Here is an 18,484-nt window from a genome sequence, read left to right as displayed (position 1 = left end):
TGATGTGACCTCCAGAAAAAAACACGAGTTGCTGATTATAGGAACAAAGGAAACTGCTGGATCCCAAATCAGACCACATCAGACCCTTCCACATGTTCCATAAATCTTGCAAGGTCACCCTCGGAGCTCTCACACTATTAAGAGGGGATATATTCGGTCTTGGAACAATTAGAAAATTAAAAACAAAATGCTAAAGAAAGACAAAGAGCTGGAAATAGCCTCACCTTTTGCAGCCAGCAGCTGTCCGTAACTGTACAGAATTTCTCCTTCTGAGATTGGCCTTCCCATAGTCTCAGTTTCCGTGGCGGTCAGACTGCTCTCCTCTGTGGAAAGGCCAGAACTGGGGGTGTGCAAGGAAGGAGATGGAGCCCTGGGCTCCTGCAGGGGTGGTTCGTGGGGCTCAGTTAGCTCAGGAGCTGGCAAGACCAAAGTGTCCGGCTCTTCGTGTTTGGCCACAGACATTATGCTAAAAATGACAAATAATAATAATAATAATAAGGGGCACCGTCAAAAACTGATGCCACACATTACTAACATTGCTTAAACCTTCGCCAGTTTGTCAAACATGTCTTTTCTGTCTTTAATTTTACTTCTCCATGAAATGGTAGTTTTTATTATCACACTTGTTGATTAGAGGGTAATCAACAAAAATGAAAAATGGTTTGCTATAAAATAATGCACTCCACAGACACTCTGGCTAGATTGGGGCAATTCAGCTCAGCTCTCTCCCTTCTGCTTCCATGCTTCCTTGCCAACCATACCTGTTCCCTCTAAACAACAACTACTCATCATGCCCACTTCAGGTAATAGTGCCAAGAGGACAACTCCTTCTTTGGCAAAAAAACCTAGCTAGCTAGCCTTATACTGCACTGCTTTATGGGTGAATCACTGTTTAATTACGTACCAATATTTCTCTGAATGTTTATTGATAGATTCTCTTTTTTACTGATATGTTTCATTTTTATATAAGAATTTAATATTATTAATAATAACATTTGTTCATCAACTTTCCGCAAAAAGGCGACTAAAAAGAGGACTTCTAGAGCCATAAAACGCACAAGGCTGACAAACATCTATAAGCAAATACAATGGTAAAAAGGATGGAACCTAAACTGCCCAGGTGTGCACCACAAAAAGGCCTCTGAATGCCAGTTGCTGGGTATTACTAGCAGATCAGGTCCTGCTTGCGAGTTCCCAACTGGGATCTGGCTGGCCATTGTGAGAACAGGATGCTGGACGAGGTGGGTCATTGGTCTGATCCGGCAAGCTCTTCTTATGTTATCAATCAACCCAAAACCCGGGTAAACGAGAGTGTCTGAAAGTTGACAGGGATGGCTCCAGGAGTGTTAAAATGTTGTAGTTTTAGATTTTTCTTTTTTAGCAATCTTATTGTATTTTATGTAGACCGCTATGGGATTGTGCATATTAAGTTGAATATAAATATTAGTAATAAATCAGTACTTCTCTTTATTGTTGCAGCTAAGAAGATTGCAAGTGGAAGATTAGAAGGTGAGTTTTTTTTGTCAAGTCTTATGACTCACAGAGCTGCGGGGTGATAGCTCCCTTCTTCTTCACTCTGCAGGCTGGGCTTCTCTTCTTCCAGAGGAAGCTCTGCATCTCCCCAGGGGTTCGGAGGTGCCTGCCTTTCCACCACTCCTCTGCCTGGGACATGCTCGGATACAGGAGGGCTCGGTGTGGCTACTCTGGGTGGTGAAGCCACAGGGGTGACCACAGGGGTAGCCACTGGGCTGATGGCGGCTCCAGCCTTGGATCCTACAAAAAGAAGGGATAAAGAAATGCCAAGCCAAGCTACGTTGCTGCAGCAAAGGCATGTATGACTCTTCCCTGCAAACATTCCGCTTGCTGCATGCAGCAAATATACACTCGACAGTCCAGACTGGTCAAGAACAAACTAATTGCTTTCTGTTTCTATTCCCGATTGCTTTGAAGTTCTGAGTTCCCAAAGTATGGTTCCAAAGTATGCCAAATCTGGTTTCTGTTTTTGATGGAATGACAAACTTGGTGGATCAGGGAAACGCTGTGGAAATGATGTATCTTGATTTCAGTGAGGCTTTTGACAATGTCCCCAATGATATTCTCGAGAGCAAGCTGGTAAAATGTGGGTTGAACATTTTCCAACTCTAAGATTCAATGATTCTACATTTCTATTATTCTATGATTGATCCCTTCCCCAAACCTAGATACACAGAAGAATTACTAGAATAATTTTGGAAGTTTATAGCAGAAGAGGCTTGTGTTGTTGTTTTGGAGGGTGGGGTGATGACAACACAACTCCCAATATGCCAATCCATCAAGAAAGCGCTTTCTGGGAAATTAAAATACACCATGCTTGAAAACAAAGCCGATGAGTGTAATAAATTTAGCAACTTTTCTACTCTCGATAACCTGCTTTGATACCTGCTGCTGTTAGCTGCCTCAGATCAGTATCTCCATCAATTTCCGTTACAGACAGAGAGGACTCTGGGGTTTTTACTGGAGATGGTTCTTTTGGAGGAGGAGGGGATGGAGGAGGTGTGGCTTCTGGTGTGGCTAGTGGAGTAGACAGTATTGTTTCCTGGAAAAAACACACATACAAAGGCAATTGAAAGAAAGTAGTAAAGCTGTTAGAAAATATTCCCTCCACCTTATTTTAAATAATCAAATCTGACTGGGAGAGAAAGAACCAGGAATTCAAAGCTTACAGGACATAGGATTTCTGCGACAGTGAGAGCACAGTTCAAGGGGAAGTGAGAAGGAATACACAGCTGTCAACCTTTCCCTTTTTTGCGGGAAATTCCCGCAAAACAGCGGGAAACAGCAGGGAGGGTTGACAGCAGTGGGAATATTGATTGGACTTAGTCTAGCTTGCAAATGTTTCTGAATCTCAAGAAAACCCACAAGCAATAAATAAAGGACATGTGCTTATTCTTATGGTTAATAAAAGCTTATCCTTTAGAGTCACAACATAAATGGAGCATAAATGGTATTGGGCTACATTTACAATTTGCAGCAGCTACATACAGAATGTGAGTGGGTTAGCCTCAAGCAATGCCCAGTATTTTCAGTCTGGGCTGATTTTGGGTGAATGCTATTTATTTTTTGCAGGAGAAGTTTCAGGACAAACTGCAAGAAGTCTAAACAAAATAAAAAAAAAAATCCTTCCTGTAGCACCTTAGAGACCAACTAAGTTTGTTCTTGGTATGAGCTTTCGTGTGCATGCACACTTCTTCAGAAGCAAGAAGTCTGAAATTCTGGGTTTTTAAACAACAGTGGACTGAGGGCCCTATATTTAGCAATTTAGCATATCAACCAGTTGCCTATGGACCCACCTTGCAGCAAACCCACTTGCCCAGACAACAATTTCTTCTGGTCAAACAAATGGCCAAACTAGTTGCTGAAGTCACTGTCTGACATAGGAAGTGTGCAGCTTGGCCCTGGAGCACACAACAGTAATGAAAATGAGTGACTCTGGGAATGTGCAGAGTATATTTCTGCCTCGGTTAGTTCTCAGCCAAAAGAGAATTGCAGTGTCCAGGTCAGGATATGTAACTTCCAGGCTCGTTTCAGTGCTGGCAACAGATTCAGAAGTTGCACACCATCTTTGCCAAATAGGAGCAGGAAGACCAGAAAGCCTCTTATTTCAAACTTTTTTTCATTGTTGCTTACATGCTGCAAGTAGCAAAACGCCAAGGGTGGTATTCAGCTAAGTTTTACTCAAGAGTAGACCCACTGAAATGAATGAACTTGACTTAGGTCCATTAACTTCAATCGGTCCACTCTGAATAAAACTTAATTGAATACCATCCAATTACTACAAAATAAATAAATAAATTCCCAATTCTTAATCACAAATCCCAAACAAAAACAAACAAGTCACCTTTTCTGGCAAGGGTGCTGTGGTTTGAGGAACAACAGCAGCAGAGGCTGCCTGTTGGCTTTCGCTGTCACCCAGCATGACGGCAACTGTCTCAGCAAGAGCTTCATTCACAAATTGTCTAATAATGTCCGAATCCACTGGGAGACCGGCATCGACAAACAGCTGAAACCCCCCAGTACCTGCTGCTTCAACTAAAGATAAACCAGAACACAGGCAAGAACCAAATTATAAGGCTTGTATACTATTTTTTCTGACAAAGTAATAATCATAAATTAGTAAGAATAAAAACGGGCACCCTACCACCAAGACCATTCCATTGTAGCTATCCAATCTCCCAAAATTTCAACACATCTTGTGATGGTTTGACCCCTTTCCGTTTTAACAGTACAAATTCTACAAACACCCTCCATATCTCCTCAAAATCGTTTCTCCTGCATATTCCCCGTCTTACCTTAATGACACACGTTAATTTATCATTAATAGCTATATCCCACACCTCTTTATACCAAATAGGAAATTCTTTCCAGTAGCACCTTAGAGACTAACTGAGTTTGTTCTTGGTATGAGCTTTTGTGTGCATGCACACGAAAGCTCATACCAAGAACAAACTCAGTTGGTCTCTAAGGTGCTACTGGAAAGAATTTCCTATTTTGTTTCCTATTTTGTTTCGACTATGGCAGACCAACACGGCTACCCACCTGTAACTGGAACTCTTTATACCATTCTTCCATTAAGATGGCTTAAGTCAGCCCACCCCCAACCTGGTGCCCTCTAGATATTTTGAACTTAAAGGTGGCTTTAGGAGGGGTCTCAGTCAAACTCACGAAGAAGGGGTCTCTCTAACAATGGCTCTCACCCATTTTAGCTAAATGGAGACTCCAGGTTCAGGAGCAGTATGCTTTAGAAAACCAGTTGTTGGGTGATAACATCAATGCCAATCTAGCTTCTGACTATCTCAACACCACATAGGAGGACACAGTCCCAAAGATATGCTGGTCTACCTAGGCCAAAGATGGCCTTTGGAGGTTCACCAGCAGCATTCTGAATCCGACCAGGAAACTAATTATATGTCTGCCAGCGAAGTTCTCTTAGCGCTGGAACAATATGAACCAAACCATGCTGCTGTGTTCCTGAAGGCCAACTCCAAGCACAGAGCACATGTTTAGTGGACCCTACAATTCCTGCTGGTATTCTTACATTATTATACATAATAAAAATAATTTGCTGCATTGAGTTTATCTGAGGGGCAGGGCAGGGAAATTACTTGAAACCTAAAAAGGGCAAGGAGTGTTAAGGTTGAGAACTGTGTGGGTTATTTTTTTGACCTGGCTTGAGCAAGTGTCTATTAAACACATTTCTCGGTTGAGCTAAACCAAAGCAAGGCTCTAATCTCAAATCAGGCTATTAGGAACATTCATTTTCCTTGGATCAGTCCGCTTTCTGTAAATACTTCCCTCCATTGGGGGTTGCGGAAGCGACAAACGAGAAAAATATTGCAGCTTTTGCTTACCGATGTCTGAGGATATATCTTGGTTGGCCTCGCTCTCTGAGGAGCTTATGTTGGGCACCGCTTCTTTCTGGGGTGGATACATCCCACTGATGATTCGTGCCATTACTTCCTGCTCCACCCTGGTGGAATAATGATTTGTATATTTAAAGCATCTGCCTTTATGCTGTTTATGCCAAATACAGAAGAGCAGAGTTAGAAGCCTTGGACTGCAGGCTCCCAGCATCCAAATGAGGCAAGGATCTGTTTTGTACAGGTTGCTCTGTAAAATGCCACATACATGGATGGTCCTATATAGAGCTAATGGCATTCCATCAGCGCATCACCATTTTACAGCACCTGGTCTGGGAACTCACCAGCCAACCAGCTTGTTTTCCAGGGTCTCCCGTTTTTCTATGATCTCATCCAGAATGTCTGCTGTGGGCTGAGGAGCAGCAGGTGGAAAAGGAGGGCCACTGTATTTTGGAGAAGCGGTTTCTCCTTGTCTGTCGAAATGTAGGACCGGCTCAGAGAATTCCGGGACATCATCGTCTCCTTCGTCCTAATGACAACAAAGGCTAATTTAATATTGCGCAGCCAGGCTGTATTTCAGTACACCTCCATTAGCAATAAATTTCATTGAGTTCAGGGTCCAGCACGCTTGCCATTCAGAAATGTTGGCAACAACGCTGTGCTTCACAAGAAGTTGTGCAAATTTAAAAAAAAATGGCATACGGACTTATTCTGCATAGCAAGGCACAACCACAACATTGTATGCAGCTGAGTGGGTCTGGGGACTCTCTAAGTAGCACTGACAGCAAATTTTTAGAACCAGGCTCCCCTCCCCTGTAAGCTCCATTACATTTCTTAATCCAATTTCCTATTCCCATCAGCCGTAAGGTCTTTGCTAATGTAGGTAGCTAAGTGCTTTGCCAATCCCATCAGCTGCGTTGACACAGGTCCCTCATGAGCAGGGAAGACCATACTTTGAAAACAGATGTAGTGAAAACAACTTGGAACAGCACGAACCTGACCCAAGAGGGTATTACAAAAGTAGAATATCCATTTGCGTATTTATAGTCCAAGATCCATAAAGGTTCTTTAGGCATGGCCAGAAGAATTTTTGACTTTAACCTTTGACCAGAAGCCCCTTGAAAGCTAGAAGCACCTTAGAAACTCTTTTTGAAAATACTCATTTCAAAAGAAGTGGTTGCCACTTGGCTTTTAAGACTCCTGTTCACGAAACCCAACCACCACAAGCAAAATCAAGGGGGAAAGTCCTCCTGGGCACAGAAGACCAGGCATGTGGTTCTCTGAATCACTGATAAATATTTCTATCCAAATTTTCTATTCTGACTATGCTTCATTTACTTTTATCCCTTTTTCGTCCTTTAGATTGATGCAAAGCCTGCCCTATCCCTCAACTTCACAGCAGGTAAGGTTTTATACTACCTCTGCATTCACAAGCCTTGCAAATTAGGGCTTATTAGCATTCCCATTTTGCAGATGAAAAATTGAGATGGCGGGCAACTTGCTCCAGGTCACCAAATTACTCCATGTCAGAAGCAGAACACAAATGCGGGTCTCCCACTGGCCTTGACCAAGTTCTGCCATCTCAAGTGTTGCTTCTAGAGAAAGCATCTATTCATATGCTGTGTTGGTGCACACTTTACAACTCACCCGAATTTCTGCAACAAATTGTATTCTGCACATTAAAACTTATGTTGCATGCGAATGTTACAAGTTCAAAAAGGCATATATATGTTGATTTAAGCCAGGATCTATCCACGTCTTGTGCCTCTCTTTGTGCCCCGACTGGGCCAGGTGAGAAGACTGGAACACCTACAGCTTAATCAGGATAACTGGACTCAGGACTGTCTGTCATGAGCACCTTCACTACCTCAGAGGTCGAATAAAGCGCTGGCTATTTTAACTTGAAACAGTTCTTCTTTATTTTCTACAAGCTACATTATATACATAAATACACAGCCTGTGTGGTTAAGTTTCTTCCACACATCTTATCTACAGAACAAACCCTGTCTCTAACACACACATCCAGTCTGACACAGAGAAGCTAATTAGGAGATCAAAGACTCAGTTCCCTCCCCCTTCTCTCAGACCACAAGTCATACGATTCTCACAAAGGGAGGGGGTGAAATACTAACAATATATATATATATATATATTCACAGACATAAGTGCTGGCAAACATTTTCTTCCCACTGGAACAAAGGAATTCATTGTTATCTTTCATGCTGACAGCTAATTCTACCCAATGGACAGCATTTCTCCCCATAGGTTTCCTTTGTGTTTCTATTTCAATGCAACCGTCACTGAAGAATTGAAAAATATAACACAGAAGGCTACTACCCTTAGTTTATATATTTTTCATAAAGAAAAAGTGAGTATTCTGCCAAACACTTTGTGGGCATTTCCTGTGTTCGCATGTGCTCTCAACAAAGCTGTTATGAGGCTTTTCTTCTGATGTCTCAAGTATTTCTCCCTTCAAGTATTTATATGATTTCAGATTAAAGTTAATCCTTCCACATCTTCAGGCTCATCGTTTAGGCAAAACCAAGCCAAACATGTGCTAGAGTTGGAATGTTTTTGTGGTCGAACACTCGGCCAAGACTGCCAAGGATGCAGGATGAAAGCAACGCCTGAGAAAATGGAAAAAAAGGATAAGGGGGGACGGGACGGGACGCTTCTTGCTCACATCTTTAAAAAATGGATTATCCTGGTGTCTTTTATTGCTGCTTCATAAGCACAAGCTGGAAATAAATGACAACGAGGTTTCACTTTACTTATTCAAAAAGAAAGGAAGCATCTCAAAGGAGAAGCATTCTGGCTTCTGACACAGCTACAGCTTAGGTAAAAGAGTAGGAAATATTACAACTCCTTCCCAATTAAGAAAATAAATTAAAAGAAAGCAAACTGCAAGAATTCAACATTGCAGTTGTACAAAGCTAATCTCCAATGGTGCATTGCTGAAACTGTTGTCACGACAATGATGATACAAAGTGAAATTGGATGGTGAATTGGATGATACATAATGAGGTTGGATGGTGATCTGTCATGGATGCTGTAGCTGAGATTCCTGCATTGCAGGGGGTTGGACTGGATGACCTTTGGGGTCCCTTCCAACTCTATGATTCTATGAAATACAATTAAGATAGCCTTTTGCATTTATGAATACCAGAAACAGTTTCATTAATAGGTGGCCCAGAATCTCACTAGCCAATGTACTTCTCTAAATCTTAACTCAGGGAATATATTTTGGGGAAAGGAACATGGAAATTCAATAGTACACAGAAGTTAGGACATCCACTGGATTGTGATTAGTGACGCTTACATCACCTTACCGAGAAAGGTCCGTATAGTTAAAGCTAGGTTTTCCCAGTAGTGATGCATGGAAGTGAGAGCTGGACCATAAAGAAGACTGATCACTGAAGAATTGATGCTTTTGAATTATGGTGCTGGAGGAGACTCTTGAGAGTCCCATGGACTGCAAGAAGATCAAACCTATCCATTCTGAAGGAAATCAGGCCTGAGTGCTTACTGGAAGGACAGATCCTGAAGCTGAGGCTCCAGTACTTTGGCCACCTCATGAGAAGACTCCCTGGAAAAGATTCTGATGTTGGGAAAGTTGGAGGGCACAAGGAGAAGGGGGCGACAGAGGACGAGATGGTTGGACAGTGTTCTCGAAGCTACTAACATGAGTCTGACCAAACTGCGGGAGGCAGTGGAAGACAGGAGTGCCTGGCGTGCTCTGGTCCATGGGGTCACGAAGAGTCGGACACGACTAAACGACTAAACAACAACAAGAACAAGGGGCTGTGAAAAAGCAGCCAAGAGAGAAGGAAAAACCAGGGATTGGATTGTGCTCAGCATTGGTAGCCTATGCTATGCTTGGGGCCTTCCTCTTTCATTCCAGCCCCCTCCAGAGGCATGAATTGCTGAATTTCAAACTACTTGGTGGTTTTTTTTGCGATGCTTTTAAGCTCCACGTGGTGCAAATCTAAGTATGGTGGTTGCAAGCTGCCTGGTACAACAAACAGAGCTTGGTCTTGATCCCGTGGATTTGGTTGCACAATACCTTTTGTCAAAGTCTCCTTGGCCTCTGATTTCCTTGTTCCCGCCTCAGCCTTAACAACATGCTTTTACAATAAGAGGGAAGCTATACAAAGAAGATTTGAGGTGAAACTCCAAAGAAGCAGTGCAGAAATCAATAGGAGCATTGCCACCGGCTGCTATAAATGAGGGCTGATAGTTTCTTTAGAAGTAATTTTCATGTTACTGAATTAAACATTCATCAAATCGGCTTACTTCTAAGAAGAATGTTCAGCAGGTAACAATGGTGACCCTTAAAAAATAAATATCACATTTTCTCCCCTGCAAAGTGAGAAGTTTTTGGAAAACCCACCTGACTGGCACCAGTAACATCGATGAAGTCGGCACCAGGCAGTTTCAGTTCTTCATCGTCCTGGGACAGACTGCTTTCTGCAGTAGCCTAAAAAAAGGACAGATTAATTGAAAAATGCAAAAAGCTTCAATGACCTTCTTGCTACACTGAAAGAGAGCAGGAAAACAGAAGACATGGCAATCAACTCTGCATCCTGCCCTTCCTCTATAGAGTTCTCCCATCCCAACAGCCAATGGGACTTAATATTGACTTTAGAAACTTCCAATCAAGCCTTCGTCAAAGTATGTTCTGAAAGATTGGCAGTGAGAGGAGTGTCGGCGTACAAAAGAGAACCAAATGACAAAGTGCTCTGCAAAGGTGCCCACAAAATATAAACCAAGTTCTTCAAATTTAGCCAGTTACATCATTTACTGTGCAATCCTTATTCGTGGTTTCTCAGCTTCCAAGCAAAACAGCCGTGTGAGGAACTGTCTCGGAGCAGTGCTTGCTTCGCAAGAAATTTGCCACATGTGAAGCGGCTATTCGATGCTAAATGTTCTCCTCAACAACAGCCATTCCAGACCTGTTTCCTGTGATAATAAACTGGGTATATTTATGTATCAGAAACTAGCAAGGGTGAATTCAAATACCTGTATCACCTCCTTTGGAAAGGAAATCTGGTTGACGCTGGTGCTGTCGCTTGAAATACTGTCAATGTCAACATTAGGCAGCACCTGGAAAGTAAAAGCCCAAAGATACAATCTACCGGTAGTTTCCCATCTTCTGAAGTATCAAGAGGACACAAACCAAGCTTCCGATGCAGTCTTTGTCCTCTATGCCATTAAATGCTCAGCCTGTGGCATCCACCTGATTTATCATCTACTCAATTTCTGGACTGCCCTTCATCAGATTCTGGGGAAACCCAGTCAGATGGGCAGGGTATAAATAAATTATTATTATTATTATTATTATTATTATTATTATTATTATTATCATTACTGCTTTAACCTAATTTTTTTTAAAGAAAAGGATGGAGACAAACTACTGGGTGTGTAGAAGTAGTACATATTCCAATATTCTTATTTAAATTGCTGACCCCCTAGCACAAGGATGGTGAACCTGAGTTCCCCCCGTTGTTGCGGGACTTCCAACTCTCATCAGTCCCAACCAACCACCATGGTGGATGGGTGGGAAAGATGGGAACTGTGTACCCTATGCCTGCTGTACCAGTTTCAGCTTGCAGTCATGAGGACTAGAGCCTTCGATTTGCAAACTGGATTGTCAGGAAACCAACAAGCTCCTGCGAGTTACTTTAAAAGGTGCAGCTGTAAGTGCTGCTTGGCCCTTTGAACCTAATAAGTCGCTGACTTTTAAGCTCTGATTTAAACAAAAACTAAAACCCACAATCCATACAAACACACATTTTTCTGACCACGAAATAAAACAGATCTCAAACCTGAAGTAACCAGACACAGAAGATGGAGGAGGATCAGGGTTAAATTCACTGAGGCAGCTCTTGCCCTTCTTGTTCCATACCTGTACAGTCAGTTTGGGAGGGTCTTTTTTCTCCGATTTCATCTCTATTACGCCAATGTTGGGCTTCTTTACCTTTGGCTGCGGTTTCAGGGAAGCAGGAGGAACAGAGGATGCCACAGTAAGAGGGTGAAATTCACCTATGCTTATTCCTGTAGGCTGAGAAGAGCTGCTGTTGATTTGTTTTTGACCTAGTGTAAGTGCAAAACAAAAGCAGGAGAGAACCACCTTTAACAAATCCTGAGCCAGAACGCAAGTTATAAACTAAAGAGAAAACTGAACATGTGTGATAATCTATACATCCAGCCAGCCAGACACAGACATCCAAATACACAACCTTCTAGTAACTGCAATGCTGTATTTCATACCAGTAAACTGCCTGTAACACCTACCCAACCTGTTGCTTTCCTCATTTCTGTTATAAAGATCACACACACATATGCATGTAGCCTTGGGGAAAATGTGTGAAGTTTTACGGGCTGCCTGCTCATTTGCTACAGAGCCAAGTTCAAGATCCTTGTATTTATTTGCAAAGCCCTGAACAACGATCTGAACCCTCACGTTCCAGCTTGATCTCTGATATAATATGTAGGAGCGTTGTGGTCATCCCGAGATGGTGGGGCTCATTTAACACTGACACAAAAATGAGAGAGAGTAGTGTTGTCAGCCCTGTCCTGTGAAATGCCTTGCCAACAGAGATTCAAGCAGGCACTGTCTATCTTAACCTTTCAACATTTGCTGAAAACATTTCTGTGCTGCCAGACATTTCCTGTAACAGTTAGCTAATGATCTGTAATCTTAAATATTTATGTGGTTTTTATTGTGTACAGTATATATGTAATTGCTATAAACTGCTTTGATTTTTTAAAAATGAAGTTTCAGAATACAGTGGACCCTCGGGTTATGTTACCTTCGGGTAAGGTAACTTTCGGGTTGCAAACGCGGCAAACCCGGAAGTGTATACTTCCGGGTTTTGCCACGCATGCATGCGCAAAACCACTCTATCGCACCCCGCGTGCAGAAGCGGCACCTCTAGATGCAGACTTTTTGGGGTACGTACAGACCGCAGGAATGAATTAAGTCCGTATCCGGAGGGTCCACTGTACAACCATTTTTTAATAAATAAAAATACAGGCACAGGATGTGGGGGGGAAGCATATGAAAGGAATCAGAGACTCCCTCTCTCAGGTAACTGCATATAGAATCATAGAATTCCAGAGTTGGAAGGGATTCAACCCCCTGCAATGCAGGAATATGCAGCTGTCCCAAACGGGGATCAAACCTGCAACCTTGGCATTATCAGCACCATGCTCTAACCAACTGAGCTACCCAAGCATGCCTAAAAGGTAAAGGTAAAGGGACCCCTGACCATTAGGTCCAGTCGCGGACAACTCTGGGGTTGTGGTGCTCATCTCGCTTTACTGGCCGAGGGAGCTGGCGTATAGCTTCCGGGTCATGTGGCCAGCATGACTAAGCCACTTCTGGCGAACCAGAGCAGCGCACGGAAACGCTGTTTACCTATTTATCTACTTGCACTTTGACATGCTTTCGAACTGCTAGGTAGGCAGGAGCTGGGACTGAGCAACGGGAGCTCACCCCGTCATGGGGATTCGAACCATGAAGTGCCTACACACTAGGAAAAATGGTGAACCAGCCACAGTTTGACTTAAGAACCTAAGAAGAGCCCGGCCAGATCAGACTAAAGGCTCATTTCCCCGAGCAACTTTGTGGGAAGCCAAAAATCAGGACCTGAGCGCAATAGCACTCTCACCCCATGCTGCCCTGAAACTGTCTCTGAACCTTGGGGGTACTATATAACATCCTGGTACTGTGCCCTAAGCGTGATTTACCGAACCAAGCATGTTCAGGACTGTGTCTACTATTCTTTCACAAACAGCTTAACAGGCTTCAAATCTGCTGCAGTTTTCCTAGACCTGATTTCTCCTAAAAGCATGATGCCTGAATATCCAACTTCCCCGCTGTTTTGTGTGAGTTTCGTTTACTACAGTGACATCTAGGGATGGTAAAAATAACTACAGTGAAAATAATGAGAGTTACAAAGGGGGGTGTGGGGAATCCATATCTATATGTATATGTACACACACACACACACACACACACACCCGTAAAACAGCCTCAAATGAAGGCAACAAGTTCATATATACCCTGATAAAATCTGAATTGGAAGCAACTGACTAGGGAAGAGATCTTAAGATGGAAAGTTTGGAGATAACATCTGTTTTTACAGCATTACGCCCCATGCCCCCCCCCCAAAAAAGGTGGTGGTGAGGAAAAATCCATGATAGAAATTATGAAGAAAAGGAGTTGAAAATAGCAATAGCAATGTAATAGCCTGAGACAAACCTATGATGCAGTTACATTTGGAATATGGTCTCTGCATCTCAAAAGAGAGAGAGAGAAGACATTGGAGTTGGAAAAGGAGCAGTAGGAGGAGCAGAAGAAGAGGACGAGGTAGAAGAAGGAGAAGGAGAAGGAAGTGGACAAGAAAGTGAAGAAGAAGGAGAAGAGGAAGAGGAAGAAGAAGAGAAGAAAGAAGAAAAGGAAGACAACGCAAATACCTAAAAGAACTTGACAAGAAAGTTGTAAGATCATAAAATCGGAAAGTAGACATGATTTTAAAGGTCCAATCGTGGAATATAAATGGTCTAAACAATAAATGTAAAAGAAATAAAGTTGAACATGTTTTGATTAAAAAGAAATTAGATGTCATATGTTTGCAAGAAACCCATATTGCCAAAAAACATAGGAAAATATTAATAAACAAAAGACTGGGTCTGGATTTTGCGACAGCGGATAAAAAGAAAAAGCGTGGGGTGGTTTTTTATGTAAAACACAAGTTGGAACCCAAATTAATATACAAAGATGAGGAGGGGAGAGTGATAATCGTACAAATTAAATGGCAGGGTGAGAAACTGTTGCTGGTAGGAATATACGCCCCAAACAATAAGAAAGCCAAGTTTTACAAGAAACTTGAGGAAATCTTACTTGAACATGCTGACCAAAGGCAAATCTTAATGGGAGACCTAAACGGGGTGGTAACCCCAGCAATCGATAGATCATCTAGAAGCACGGGTTCCGAAGGGAAATTACCGAAGTCTTTTTTCACGTTGATAGAGAATTTAAATTTAATAGATATATGGAGATCCAAACACCCAACAACGAAACAGTACACGCACTTCTCAGAGCCCAACCAAAGCTCAGGAAGAATAGATTTTATTTGGGCCACCAAGGGAGTAGTGTCAAAAGTTAACAAAATAGAGATCCAGCCAAGAACCTTATCGGATCATAATGCCATTTATATGGAATTAAAAGGAGAAGGTGCCAAGAGCAGGTGGAGGATGAATGAGAATATATTTAATGATGAAAAAGTGGTTGAAAAAGCAAAAAAGGCAGTGAATGACTACTTTGCATTGAACACAAACGAAGAAACAGATCTAAACACAATTTGGGATGCCAGTAAGGCGGTGATGAGGGGCTTCATGATTTCACAAGATATTGGTATAAGAAGAGCAAGAGAAAAAAAGAAGGAAGAAATACTGAAGGCATTGGAAGACAAAGAAAAGCAATTAATTCGGAAACCAAAAAATCAAGAATTGAAGCAGAGTATCAAGTTGCTAAAAAACCAATTTGAATCGATGATCAATCAAGAAATCGAGTGGAAGTTAAAATGGTTGAGACAAAAAAACTTTGAATATGCAAATAAGACAGGGAAATTATTGGCATGGCAATTGAAAAGAAGACAGGAACAGGGTATAATAAATAAAATTAAAAAGAATGAAGTAATAACAGATAATCCAAAGGAAATTAGAAATGCATTCCAAGATTTCTATAAGAATTTATATCAGAAGGAGCAGGAGGAAGATGAAGAAATAGACCGTTATCTGGAGAAAAATAAACCAAGAAAAATTTCAAAGGAAGACCAAGAACAGTTGAATATTCCAATTTCGGAAGAGGAGCTCAAAAGTGCAATACAGAAATTAAAAGGGGGGAAAGCCCCAGGCCCCGATGGCATATCGGCTAGGTATTATAAGGACTTGGCACCACAACTAGTTCCAAGGATGTTAGAATTGATGAATAGGATTCTAACCAATGGAAAAATACCAGACTCATGGAAAGAGGCTTTTATTACAGTAATCCCCAAACAAGGTACAGATCTGACGAATGTGAAAAACTACCGACCGATTTCCTTATTGAACCTGGACTATAAATTATTTACAAACATATTGGCTGATAGATTCAAAAAGGTTATGAATAAAGTAATTCACAGAGATCAAAATGGGTTTCTACCAGGTCGCCAAATGAAAAATAATATAAGAACAATTGTGGACCTGATAGAATATTTGGATTTGAAAATTGATAGAAAGGCAGCACTAATTTTTATTGATGCCGAAAAGGCCTTCGATAATGTATCTTGGGAATTTTTGTTGAAGGTATTGGGAAAGATGGAGGTGGGAGAAAATTTTTTAAAGGGAAACACGGCTATTTATAAAGAACAAACAGCGAAATTAGTGGTTAACGGAATACTTTCAGACAAAATTAGAATTACAAAAGGCACAAGGCAGGGTTGCCCGATATCGCCACTTCTCTTTATTATGGTTTTGGAAATCCTGACAAATAAATTAAGAGACACAAAAGAGGTAAAAGGAGTGAAGGTCGGTAGGAGGGAATTTAAAGTTAAGGCATTTGCGGACGATCTGGTTATGACTTTGGAAGATCCACTACAAAGTATGGGGAAAATGCTGGAAGTGATAGAGGAGTTCGGTAATTTGGCAGGTTTAAAGATAAATAAGGAAAAGACAAAAATGTTGGTTAAGAATCTGGACAAGAAGGAAATCGAAGAAATACAAAAAGAGCATGGTATTATGATGGTGAAAAAGGTCAAGTATTTGGGAATTTGGTTGTCCCCAAAAAATATAAACCTATTCAGTGATAATTATGAACCAATCTGGAAAGAAATTAAAAAAGATTTAGAAATTTGGAACAAATTAAATTTATCTCTGTGGGGTAGAATAGCATGTATAAAAATGAATGTATTACCGAGAATTCTGTTTTTGTACCAAATGTTGCCGGTAATTAAGGGAACGAGCCAGCTAAAAGGGTGGCAGAAAAATCTGACAAAATTTATCTGGCAGGGCAAACACCCGAGAATTAAGCATAAATTATTGGTAGACAAAAAAGAAAGAGGGGGGTTTGGAATGCCAGATATTAAAATTTATTATGAGTCATCTTGCCTAGTCTGGCTGAGAGAGTGGATAATGCTGGAAGATAAGGAGTTGCTAGACCTGGAGGGATTTAACAACAGATACGGTTGGCACTCCTATCTCTGGCAAGACAAAGCGAAGGTTCACAAAGAATTTTTATCACACATATTTAGGGGACCATTATATGAGGTGTGGCAAAGGTACAAGGACTTACTAGAAAGAAAGACACCTAGGTGGCTTTCACCCACAGAGATAATAACGATAAAAAAGATTTACACGGAAGATGAAAAATGGATAACATATCAAGACCTGTTAATTGAATCAGAAAAAGGATGGAAAATTAAACCCTACGATCAGGTGGCGGAAAGGTTGACAGGGTGGATCCAATACCACCAGGTGTACAATTTATTTAATGAGGATAAAAGAAAACACGATTTCGATAAGAAAAAATCAAAATTCCAAGAAGAAATACTAGAAGGAAAGGAGAAACTACTATCCAAAATGTATAATTATTTATTAGAGTGGTTCACAAAAGATGAAGAAATTAAAGAAACAATGATAAAGTGGGCTATAGATATAGGTCATAATATTCAATTTGAAATGTGGGAGAAATTATGGTGCGAACACATAAAATTTACTGCTTGCATAATTTTGAAGGAGAACATCATGAAAATGATGTATCGCTGGTATCTCACACCGGTAAGACTAGCAAAAATGTATAGAAGTTACGACAAGAAATGCTGGAAATGTGAGATGAAGGACGGCGACTTCTACCACATGTGGTGGACATGCGATAAAATCAAGCAGTACTGGGAAGTAATTTATAATGAACTAAAGAAAATACTTAAATATACATTTATAAAAAAACCGGAAGCTTTTCTAATTGGCTTAGTTGGAAATGAGATAAAAAAGAAGGACCAAAGGTTTTTCCTTTATGCAACTACAGCAGCAAGGATACTTTTGGCGCAGTATTGGAAATCAAAAGACTTACCTTCGGTGGATGATTGGAAAACAAAGTTATGGGAATATTCAGAATTGGCCAAATTAACGGGGAGAGTAAGAGACCAAAGAGACCAAAGGTTTCAATCGGAGTGGGGTAAATTTTTAGATTATATGAAAGACTGTAAAAATCGGTAACACTTTCGGGTGTTGGCAGAATTCTTGCACTAGGATGACATGTTAAGACAAAGTGAGGAAAACAAGTTAGTAAAATAAACAGAAATAAGAAAAAGCGAGGAAGTAGCGAGAAGTTAGAAAACCAGAGAAAAGACGGAGGGAAGTCAGAAAACTCGACGGAGTTTTATGTAATATTGTAAAATATTGTATGTTCAACTTGTCTGTATTTTATTTGCTGGAAAATAAAAAAATTAAAAAAAAGAGGAAAAGGTGCAGAAAGGGTTTAACCAAAATAATCAGAGTGATGGAGCAAGACTCCTAACTAGGAATGGCTGCGACAGTCTTCACCAAAGCTGGTGCTTTGGGCTACAACTCCCATCAGCCCCAGTCCCCATGGTCATGCTTGCGGAAGCTGATGAGAGCTGTGGAAGGCATTGGCTTGGGGGAGGCTAAGATACAAGATCTGGAGTAAAAAGAACCCACCGGTGTATCATAACAAAGTAATCATACGCAGAACACACACACAAACGACTGGCCTCTTTAATTTACGAAAAGGGCGAGAAAGGCAGCATACTGTGCACAGCATAAGGGAAAAAATGTTTTCTGTCTCTTATTAATGCTAGAATGTGGGGTGCTCCGGTGAAGCCTAAAAGCAGGAGATTCGGGAAAGACTGAAGGAAGTGCCTCTGCACAACACACACACACACACACACACAGTTATAAAATTCATAGGTGGCGGAACTAAAAAGGGATTAGACAAGTTCATTGAAGAGAAAGCCATCAATGGCTTTTGATATGGTATCAGGACCAGTATCAACTGCTGGAGAAACAGCAAGGGAGGGCTACTC

General features: G+C 41.2%; 1 protein-coding gene across 2 annotated transcripts in view; it reads right to left on the bottom strand.

The window, feature by feature from the left end:
- The window catches only part of KIAA0586 (KIAA0586 ortholog), an 81,690-nt gene that overhangs the window by 40,176 nt on the left and 23,030 nt on the right, over positions 1 to 18,484 (bottom strand). For both annotated transcript variants that reach the window (XM_033171132.1, XM_033171210.1), the window contains 9 exons: positions 11,302 to 11,489; positions 10,416 to 10,499; positions 9,787 to 9,873; positions 5,741 to 5,925; positions 5,388 to 5,506; positions 3,878 to 4,068; positions 2,419 to 2,575; positions 1,542 to 1,773; positions 225 to 466 (listed from right to left, as the gene is read on the bottom strand). In XM_033171132.1, coding sequence (XP_033027023.1) covers positions 225 to 466; positions 1,542 to 1,773; positions 2,419 to 2,575; positions 3,878 to 4,068; positions 5,388 to 5,506; positions 5,741 to 5,925; positions 9,787 to 9,873; positions 10,416 to 10,499; positions 11,302 to 11,489 — 1,485 coding nt within the window. The remainder of the gene's footprint in view (positions 1 to 224; positions 467 to 1,541; positions 1,774 to 2,418; positions 2,576 to 3,877; positions 4,069 to 5,387; positions 5,507 to 5,740; positions 5,926 to 9,786; positions 9,874 to 10,415; positions 10,500 to 11,301; positions 11,490 to 18,484) is intronic.

This window comes from Lacerta agilis, chromosome 1 (genome assembly GCF_009819535.1).
Source record: "Lacerta agilis isolate rLacAgi1 chromosome 1, rLacAgi1.pri, whole genome shotgun sequence".
In the NCBI taxonomy this organism is placed as follows: Eukaryota; Metazoa; Chordata; class Lepidosauria; order Squamata; family Lacertidae; genus Lacerta; species Lacerta agilis.
Note: the sequence above shows the minus strand (reverse complement) of the source record. Positions and strands in the feature narration are given on the sequence as shown.